This window comes from Hyalella azteca, unplaced genomic scaffold (genome assembly GCF_000764305.2).
Source record: "Hyalella azteca isolate HAZT.00-mixed unplaced genomic scaffold, Hazt_2.0.2 contig12157, whole genome shotgun sequence".
Lineage (NCBI taxonomy): Eukaryota > Metazoa > Arthropoda > Malacostraca > Amphipoda > Hyalellidae > Hyalella > Hyalella azteca.
This window is the reverse complement of record NW_025942121.1, coordinates 147,378-158,024: the sequence shown is the minus strand read 5'-3', so window position 1 is coordinate 158,024 and position 10,647 is coordinate 147,378. Positions and strand designations below refer to the sequence as shown.

Sequence of the window (10,647 nt, the reverse complement as noted above, 5' to 3'; positions counted from 1 at the left end):
GGCCCAAATGAGGGCAAATAGACGGAACACGTCCAACGTTACATCCGACGACGACTCGGAGACGGAGGACGACGAAGGCGGCGCATCAGCGTGACCTTGGACTACGACGTCCTAAACTCATCATAAGGTCATAAGGTCATAAGATCAACAAGCCATGCCACATGGCGTGTGGCATGAAAACTGCTGCATGGCGCTGTTTACTCCAGCGCGAGACTACTTACCTCTGCAAGACAGAGCTGGATACATATAACGTCGACACATAAGGACATACATATATGATATTAGAGCGTATTTATGTGTCCTATAAAAGGATAGATACAACGAAATACGTAAAAGGGTAGATATTTATCATATATAAGGATACATATCATGATATATATGGATAGATATAATAATGTATAAGGGCAGATATGTATATATCGTATTTAAGGATATACGAGTATATAGTGTCCAGGACGAGCTGGTAGCGCTGGCATAATCAAGCTCCAGGAGATCGATGAGCCGCGGCCTTTGCGCCGACAGCAACTCAGCTAATGTCGTCCACTGCTGCAGGATACTTGACTGACGTGTGCTGGATACTTGACTGACGTGTGCTGGATACTTGACTGACGTGTGCNACCCTGCGAGGCGGTCATCGTCTGGAGGCTAAACCCTGCGAGGCGGTCATCGACTGGAGGCTAAACCCTGCGAGGCGGTCATAGTCTGGAGGCTAAACCCTGCGCGGCGGTCGTTGTCTGGGGTTAATGCTATTTTATTTCTTTTCAGTTGCAGGGTGGAACTTAGACACGTGGCGATGGACCTCGTCGTGAAGGTTAAACCCTGCGAGGCGGTCATCGTCTGGGGGTTAAACCCTGCGAGGCGGTCACTGGTACTTCAGCCCGATTCAATGCTGGCCAATAAACTAGGGTTCACAGGTTCACTGAACCCGAGTCTTCGGTTCTCCGAGGATCAAATCTTCCGCACATCTTCCTCATTCCCGCTACCAACGTTTGCAGTCTCAAAGCAAATAATAAATAATAAAAAGTGTACCTGTTCAAAAGTTATCCACTGTCTCATGTAGATTTGTGATAAATTCATGAGCCAGCTAGGTGATACATTAAATTTTTTAGTATCTCTAGTCCTCATATAAGAGACGAAGATGATTTAAGAAGCAACAGATGAGGCATGTCCGGAGCGTAGCGCCTAAATTCTACAGCAGTAGCATTGCAGACCACACACAACACGTTTGCTGGGGACTTGCTCTTGTCTGTAGCGCGACAAACTAGACGCGTGCTGGGACTTGCTTTTGTCTGCAGCGCGGCAAACTAGACGCGTGCTGGGGACTTGCTTTTGTCTGCAGCGCGGCAAACTAGACGCGTGCTGGGGATTTGGTTTTTGTCTGCAGCGCAGCAAACTAGACGCGTGCTGGGGACTTGCTTTTGTCTGCAGCGCGGCAAACTAGACGCGTGCTGGGGACTTGCTCTTGTCTGCAGCGCAGCCAACTAGACGCGTGCTGGGGACTTGCTTTTGTCTGCAGCGCGGCTAACTAGACGCGTGCTGGGGACTTGCTCTTGTCTGCAGCGCAGCAAACTAGACGCGTGCTGAGGACTTGCTTTTGTCTGCTTGCACTTGGTTCTTGTGCTGGCAGGCGGCGGGAAGCGGTTCATAAATAGAACGTTTACAATACAAAGCCGCGGCTTGAACAATGCACTCGTATCCTAGCCGGCAACTGCACACGCAAGGTCAGGTCGGTTCGTGAGAACCGTGCCAGCACGTAGCATTCCTACGTGGGTTCTTTGCTGTGATACTACTACTTGATCTGCAAGTGCTGTGCTACTACTTGATCCTTAAGCTGTGCTACTACTTGATCTGTACGTCTTGGCATGCAGCCGTGACCGTCAGTTGTACGTCAGGTGATGACGTCTTGGCCTGCAGCCGTGGCCTTCAGTTGTACGTCAGGTGATGACGTCTTGGCATGCAACCGTGACCGTCAGTTGTACGTCAGGTGAAGACGTCTTGACATGCAGCCGTGACCGTCAGTTGTACGTCAGGTGATGACGTCTTGGCATGCAGCCGTGACCGTCAGCAGAAGTCTTGGCATGCAGGCACGACTGTCAGTTCAACAAGTGATGAAGCCTTGACATATAAAGAAAAACGTCAGTTCTACGCCACGCAATCAACGTCTTGTAATAACGGCAAGAAGTGAAGCGAATGCAACTCAGGAGACGCGGGTTTTTTAAGCAAAATTTCACATTCTAAAGCAGCGAATCACTTTCTCGCGATGAGGAGCAAAAAACTGGCCACCTTCACAACCATCTTAAGATGGATACTCAGACGTTAGTACGGCAACCGTGATGTCTAATCAAGATGGTCGCAAATCCGTGTTGAAGGTCTGAGATTAGAGCTACTAAACTACTATAACAAACTAGCTATAACCTCCTATATAGTTATGCCTGATAGTTAAAACTTCAAACGAATGGCTCTAATAAGTCTGACCTGCTATCGCGTGGATGTTTTGAAAAGTTTTATTATGGAAAATGTTTGATGCATAGGTATTGCCTTCACCTATTTATCACAGAGGGGCTTCAACATAAATTGATTAAATATTGCAACGCTCCTTCTCGAAGTTGATTAAAAATAAAATGCTTTAAAATTCTGAAATTTGTTTGCAAATTTACAATAAAAATAAGTACCACAGATTAACTGTAAAAAGCATATGTTGACGAGAATCTATGGCGAATATTAGCTTAGCGATTTATCGATTGTGACGGTGCAAAACTAGAGATAAATAATGAAAGCTGCTGATGTTCGCTTGTTGCAACACGGTTCAGTGACAATAATTCTCACGCTGAAACGGAATAATGCCAACGAAACACACGCAGCGTAAGGAACTGTTTTGACACTGATATGCATTATGCGACGCAACGAAAAGTTTTATTCAAAGACAAGCATACCTCTTCAGCGAAGTCCACATTTTCATCGGACATGATGGCAGACTTAGCATATAACCACACTACACCACTGCTAAGACCCGACTGATATGCGAGTCCGCGTCCGAGGTCGAACACATCCGTTTACAACGTTCTGCACACTCACAGTTGTTCAATAGGCTGAGTGTAATTCAACTAAGACATCACCCTAATTTTCGAATAGCGAGAAAAAATAATGGTTTCAAAGTAAAAACATTTCAGTTTAGGTTGTGTTAAGTCTTTATATATTTGTAATATTTTGGTACTGAATGAATTTTCCGACAGTAATCTCTTTTAAAAGAAACAATTAGCTACTACGGTAGTTGTTTTGACAGCAAAATCCCTCCCTGTACTTCCAGGTTCCAGTCAGCCGTTCAAGCTGTCTGAGGGCAGTTGACTAGACACCTGAATCAGATCAGGCTACACGGAAGTTCGGAACCCTTCGAAGTCAAACCAGTATTGTCAAGGCCTTTTGCTGCCATGTACACCGCCTCCAGTAGTGGACCTTTTTTCATTTTGTAGGATCAACTGTACCACGAAAAAAAAGTTCAAATAGCCTATACCTATACGTGCGTGAACCAGAACGACCACTTTCCTGAAAAGTGAAAACTGTACACAAAAACACAACTTACTAAATGCACTTGCTTGTTCATTCCGTGGTAGCCTAACTTCGACCTTGAATCACTTTTCTGTTCTCCCTCAGAAAGCTGACTCAAGAATTTTCAGTGTCCATTCACTCCATTGTGGTTTCATGTCAGTGATGAATTAGCTGATCTCATAATTTTTCAATTATAATATTTATCTTGGATGCTTGTTGCTTACTAAGTAGGCTATGCAGATGTCGACACAAATCTCTACAAATGAAGACATTCCAGAAGCTCGGCATACTGGAATGCAATTTCATTTGATTTGATTCATAATGTTTTGTAATGATTTGTTGATAACTTTAGCTTACTCTTAGCTCAGATTAAAAAATTGAAAATAAGCAATGTAAAAAAAATGTAAGCAGTAAGCACAGTTAGTTAGCACACTATATTCAATATAAAGATTGCTGCAGCTGCACTCTGCTGCAGGCCTGCAGATAGAGCATAGAAAAGATAAGTGTCTGGAAAGTTGAAGCTGATGAATCCTAGAAGATGAAGTTACAACTTACAATAGCTTCTCAAAGTTGTTGAGGACAGGAAGGTCCAGAGTCCAGACCAATCCAATTTCAGATCTCCAAATCCAATGCTGTATGTCAATTAGCCTACTATATGTGACAGAGTGAGTATTGTCTGAGTGACAGTGTTATCAGTGTATGATGTATCAATGTATTTATTGTATTATGTATGTACCTGTTCATTTATTACATTTCCAAATTCCAAAACAAAACTAAAACAAAGGGGCCACCATGGGTTCTGACTGTATTGTACTGTACACAGTACACAACGAGTTGCTGACACAGTGGCCACTGGCCAGTCCTGCCAGTGCCCTGCCCCTAGTACGGTAATTAGGGTTGGTGTTGCCGTGTTGGACTGTTGGCCCCCCAGTACCTATGTCTATGTGGATGATGTTGTGGATCAGTGCCAATGGTGGAAATGGATCAGTGCCAACTGCCAATGGTGGAAATGAACTGTGGATCAGCATTCATTTGCAATCTTGCTTCTTCACCTTCTTGATTATGCAGTTTTATTAAAAATTAGATTAAAAATAATTCATTGAACTGTTATTTTATGGCTCCAGTACTGGCAAGACAACTCTAGTCATGGCTTGAACAGTAAATACTAAATAGATTCCATATTTCTATGCCAGTCAGCTGTCAGCATAGTGGTAGTAAAAGAGAGATTTTCTTAGAAACTAGTTCATTATTCAGTTTTTGTTATTTTCAGTTGATTTCTAATTTAGAACCCATGCATTAAGCATCAATGTATCATCAGATTCAGAGCAAAAGGGCATGTGGCAAACACTTGCATAGTTGCATTGACCCAGCAGTCCCAGCTGGTTAACGAAAGTGATTTCTGAACCCCATATGGGCATCAATTCAACCATTGAACTGTCATCAATTCAACCCTCAGTCACTCAGCATCAATTCTACAATATATTATGTTGCCTACCGGTACCATGGATCAGGCTGGCTACCATGTATTTTGCAGTATGATGTTCAGCATATGTAACAAATATATATAAGCTTTTCATAAAAGTCAACACATTTGTTATCTTTTTTTATACTTCTCCTGACTCCATATGTCATTATAATATAATAATAATATAGCTGTTTCAGAATTCAGTGTTTATTAGGCCATAGGCCTGTCAGGCTGTCACAAATTTTTAATGCAGAACATCCACAGCTTTTTGCAGGCTTAAACTTCAACTCACTGCTTCAAAATTGCTTAACTTAATTGCCTGGCCTCCTTCCTCTTCCAACCAGAAACTGGCGCACAGAGCTGGGATCAAACCTGCACCCTTCTGCTCCAGAGTCCAATCTTGAGAATCTGAACTTTAACCCCTAGTCCCCTAAGCCACTGTGCCGTGTGCCCTAGTATATATATGTACGGTACATATGTACTTAGTGCCTATTTTGATATTTACACTTTGCATTTGTAGATATGTTTATACCTATACTAGTGACATTTTCATAAAATAATTCATCTTTGACCATAAAATGTATTTTCCCATGAGAGACCTTAATCAGTTAGAAGTATTTTTCATTGGGCCATGTTAATTTTTACCAAATGTTTAGTATTTTTCAATAGTTTTAGTATGAATTATCTTCTTATAATTTTCTTTCATATTTAGTACCTACTGCCACTAAAATATCACTTGGAGAAAACCACTTAATTATTGAGAGCAGCAATTTATTTTCTTGTAGTTTTGAAATAAATTGTCAGAGTTTCACATTTTTCAGTTAAATTCAACCAAATAATCCTAAATATGAATCGATCTCTGAAGAGACGAGTTACCCGCCCAGCCAGACAGCAAGGGCCTGAGCTTGAAAATCACTTTCTTCTAAGGCTTCCTCAGGTGGGTTTTATTGGTAATAATGTATACAAGCCTAACAACACTGGGTTCTGACTATATAAGTAAAATTGTAATGAAGTGTTTGTTGCATGTGCTTTTCCAAAATATTTTAGTACTTGTAATTTTTAAATTCCTTCAATATATTAATAGGTACTATGCTTGAATGGTGAAGGAAAAGCCACTCCCATACCTACCCTAGAATAAATCATTCCATTCAAATAGAAAAAATGTTGTACAATTATTGAGGGAATATTTCAAATGGATAAATTACAGTTAAATTCATTATTAATAAGAGTTGTTTGTGTTTTTCAGCCCCAAGCTGAGACTCTACGAGAGCTACTGCGCTCCAATCAAAGCAGCAACATCAAGGACCGACTGAGCATCCAACTTGATTATTCAGCTGACAACAATGATATGCGCAATGGAATCATTACAGTTGACACAATAATGTACAAGGCAAGGGTAAGTAATGCAACAATGATTGTTTTTATTTGTACTTCATGAAATAATACTCATTTAATGAAAATATTGGAAGGTATGCTAAATTTTTACTGTTCATCTAAGTCTAAATGAATCTTCCTTAATCTATTAACTCATTTTCAAGGTGCTTTAGTAAAAGTGTAATATTCAGCATCAGAAATCATGCTTTACATTTAAAATCATGTTATTGACACCTGATACTGGAGTAAATATAGAAGCATCTCAGGATTATTTGTCTTGAGTGGCACTGCCTGTAGTAACTCTGACTTAGCATCTAGTTAACTATAGAATTTTTGCTGAATTTTTTTCAATTCTATGCTATTCTCTTAGCTTGTTGATCTGCCTACAATTATTGAGTCATGGAAGACAATCGATAACAAGAACTTCTACAAAACAGCTGACATATGCCAGGTGAGTGTTTTGAAGATTAACATCTTATAAATTCATTCCATGATTACCTCACTTTTTCCACAATATTAACTATGTAGTTTAAATTTTAAAATGATATTTGCCCTCATTGCTCTGGGAATTTCTGACCAGCATTTTGTTTCCTATTAGACAACTCTCATGAGCAACATTCCTAATTATGCAGCCATGACCCCATGAATTGTTAGAGAAAAATTGCAATAATTTATTTCTGCTTGAGGCTAAAACTCTTGAATGTTTTTCATCTGGTTGTAATAGTTGACTTTTTCTAATAATATTGGCAAGGACAAGAATTTTAAACTTGAAAGCAAACATTCAACATGTTGTTGCCAGTATGCCAACTGTTGTGCTTTTTTGCCAGTATGCCAACATGCCACTTCAGCAAATTCATCCTCTTAAGGACGCTGCCTTTTAAAGCCCGCACATGGGGTCTCCATGAGAGTTTGTTGTCCCATATCATACCAAGAAATTTGGCTGTGGGGGACACAGCGACTTGCTGGCCAAGTAATAAAAATGTCCTTCCAGATCCTGTAGCTGTTAGCAACTTTGTGCAGTTGAAGTAATAAAAATTTCCTACCAGATCCTGTAGCTGTTAGCTACTCTGTGCTGTTGTAGTAATAGAAATGTCCTTCCAGATCCTGGAACTGCCTGAAATAGAGAAGGAAGTGAAGCGTCTGCTGCGTGCGGATGAGGAAGCCCTTAACGTCAAGTGGGAGGTGCTGAGGGAGGATGAAGACAAGCTCCCCATGGGCGGGGGTAGTGGGGAGCTGATGAAGGAGGGGACGCACAAGCAGGCAATGCAGCACGACCGCAGGGCTGGGGCCTCCTCTGCCGCTGCCCGGGGCTCTCAGAACATCCATGCTAATCTTGACGGTATGGCTTAGAAAATCTTCAAACAAATATTGCCCTTGTAGTGTTAAGATAACTTGATTACTTGAATCTCAAATTTACCTAGAATTTGAAAGCAGAGATAATAGCCAAAAATTCATTAGGTATTTCTTTATAAGAGAAAATATTTTGGAGTCCAGCTCCATTGTCAGTTCAAGATCTTAGAACACAAGTACAATCATTTAGTAAACAAAAATTCACCTTGAAGATATTAGAACCTATATCCAGAATGCAAAACTAATTAACACAAAATGAATGTGAGCTGACAGACCTTTCTATGTAATTACCCTTGTAGGCCTTGATCGGAATTTTTTGGAATTACGATTGCTGTTTAGTAAAATTATTTTCACAAGTTAATTGTACCAAATGGGCAAATCTGACAAAGCTTACCTCGCAAGTTATATAGACAATTGCAGTGTCAAATGCATGGAAGTTATTGCAATTATTTTTATTTCAGAGCAACTGTTTGGGGAGATGCTGAGCAGCTCAGAAGATGAAGTTGGTCCCACCATTAACATCATGGATGAAGACGAGGATTCCAGGTTCTCTGTGGAGGACTCCAGACTGTCGGAGCAGTTCATGGTGAGTTGGAGCGGTGGAAAGGGCAGGACTCTAGACTGTTGGTGCAGTTCATGGTGAGTTGGAGCGGTGCAAAGGGCAGGTCTCCAGACTGTTGGTGCAGTTCATGGTGAGTCTGTGGAGCAGTGCAAAGGGCGGGACTCCAGACTGTCGGAGCAGTTCATGGTGAGTCTGTGTAGCAGTGCAAAGGCCGGGACTCCAGACTGTCGGAGCAGTTCATGGTGAGTCTGTGCAGCAGTGCAAAGGGCAGGACTCAGGACTCCAGACTGTTGGAGCAGTTCATGGTGAGTCTGTGCAGCAGTGCAAAGGGCAGGACTCCAGACTGTTGGTGCAGTTCATGGTGAGTCAGCAGAGTAGTGCAAAGGGCAGGTCGGTCTCGCCATTATTGCCCAGACTGTCGGAGGATCTTAGTCATTGTGGACTATTTAGACACACGCAAATTAAACGTATCTCTCTGTTTATTGGCTTGTTGTTGTGCAGGAGGTGACGAACAGCCCCATGACCAGCCAGATGGCAAGGGCTTATGCGGGTGACTCATCCCATCCTCTCCCCCTTGCTTCCTACCCCGGCCACCTCCCTCTTCCTCCTTCTGCTGTTGTGAGTGCTGCGTGATCTATTTTACTAAGTTAATTGTTGAGTTATAGTAAACATAGGAACCCAAAATGTCGAGTTGATTTTTCTCAGTAAATCGTTGAGGTATAGTAAACATAGGAACCCAAAATATCAAGTTGAGCTCACAAATTGCTAAGCAGATTTAAAAGAATGTTGAGTTTGCAGAGCATGGACCAGCCTTACCCCACGGAGTTCAACCCGTCCATGTTCAGCGGTGAGACCAGCACAAGCTCCACTTTCTATCAGGTGGGTTCACTTCTTTACTGTGATGTGAGTACGGCTCTAAGGCATCTAATTTTCTTGATGTAGTTTAAATACTGTTAATTTTTTTCCATGATGTGACCTTGTGGCTCACAAGATATTTCCAGGAAACCCAAATAGTTTTATAATTGCTCGAACATTATCCTCCTAATTATAAGAAATAATTTTTATTACTACTTATAGGTAATGCTTACAACCATACATTTTGGTTGTAAGTGCCGGATGATGAAGCACTGGGAATTATGCTGAGTCCCTGTAACAGTGTTTTATAAGGAAATATAAACAAAAGGTAATTCTTGCGTGCATTGTAACAACACTTGCCCAGCCTGCAAATTATAGAAATCAAGTGCTGCAGGGTGCAGACGAGCCACCCTGCTACCAAGAGCTGAGCAACGCCGGGACCTACGGACGGTCGTTCGACGAGCCCTACGACGTCCCCGAGTCTGGGGAGACTGCTGGTGCTGGTGCTGGAGATGGTGCTGCTGCTGGGGATCCTACTGCTGCTGGTGATGCTTCCATGGTATCTCAAGGGGACGACGATGGTGCGCTAGTCAGCACCGATAGCAGTGAGTCTTGACGAGCTAGTAATATGATCAAACTAAACATTAACTAATATAGCTGTTTTGTACAGTGATACTCAGAATAAGATTTTTACGCGCAAGATTTACCAGGTTCATATAGGAGTTTTATTATTTTATGCTTCCTTTTAATTTCATCTGCGAATATTCTGATGCCATTTAGATTGTTTCAATTCTTAGAGAATTTTCCTGCACTTGCTTGTGTTTCTTCATGAACATATGCTTCAGTGAGTGGGACAACTGTGCAGTCAGCAGACACTCGTGTCAGTCCGCAGACACACACGCCTCCATCAGCAGACACACACGCCTCCGTCAGCAGACACACACGCCTCCGTCAGACACACACGCCTCCGTCAGCAGACACACACGCCTCCATCAGCAGACACACACGCCTCCGTCAGCAGACACACACGCCTCCGTCAGCAGACACACACGCCTCCNCACGGCCCATGGACTGTCTCTTATACACATCTAGATGTGTATAAGAGACAGCTTCTACTTATCCTATCGATCTGAAATTTTGCACACTTGTTTAAAGTTGGAGACAATGCATGAATCAAATGTCAAAATAAATGATTTTTAAAATTTAAAAATTATTTTTTTTTTCAATATTAAAAAAATTGAAAAAATAATTTTGTCAGCTACAAATCTTATAACTGATATTTGACACACTTTTGCCTGTCTAATTGATCTGAAATTTTGCACACTTGTGTAAAGTCAGAGGCAATGCATGAATCAATTAACAAAATAATTTTGAAAAAAAATTTATATATTAAAAAAATTTATATATATTAAAAAATTGAAAAATAAATTTTTCTAATTTTCGAAAATTAGATGAGAAATTCATTGTACATCTGTAAGATTGGAGATACTGGATT

The 10,647-nt window shown here is 41.4% G+C and overlaps 2 protein-coding genes across 2 annotated transcripts in view; one reads left to right on the top strand and one right to left on the bottom strand.

Annotated features, from left to right (window-relative positions):
* LOC108672662 (tetratricopeptide repeat protein 39B) overlaps positions 1 to 3,047 on the bottom strand; it is a 26,368-nt gene extending 23,321 nt beyond the window's left edge. The window contains exon 1 of the mRNA XM_047883158.1: positions 2,934 to 3,047. Coding sequence (XP_047739114.1) covers positions 2,934 to 2,966 — 33 coding nt within the window. The 5' untranslated portion in view covers positions 2,967 to 3,047. The remainder of the gene's footprint in view (positions 1 to 2,933) is intronic.
* Positions 3,048 to 5,698: 2,651 nt separating this feature from the next.
* Positions 5,699 to 10,647, top strand: part of LOC108672661 — a 5,953-nt gene continuing 1,004 nt past the window's right edge. The window contains exons 1-9 of the mRNA XM_047883157.1: positions 5,699 to 5,948; positions 6,258 to 6,407; positions 6,756 to 6,863; positions 7,487 to 7,724; positions 8,197 to 8,321; positions 8,799 to 8,915; positions 9,096 to 9,176; positions 9,547 to 9,757; positions 10,018 to 10,187. Coding sequence (XP_047739113.1) covers positions 5,859 to 5,948; positions 6,258 to 6,407; positions 6,756 to 6,863; positions 7,487 to 7,724; positions 8,197 to 8,321; positions 8,799 to 8,915; positions 9,096 to 9,176; positions 9,547 to 9,757; positions 10,018 to 10,187 — 1,290 coding nt within the window. The 5' untranslated portion in view covers positions 5,699 to 5,858. The remainder of the gene's footprint in view (positions 5,949 to 6,257; positions 6,408 to 6,755; positions 6,864 to 7,486; positions 7,725 to 8,196; positions 8,322 to 8,798; positions 8,916 to 9,095; positions 9,177 to 9,546; positions 9,758 to 10,017; positions 10,188 to 10,647) is intronic.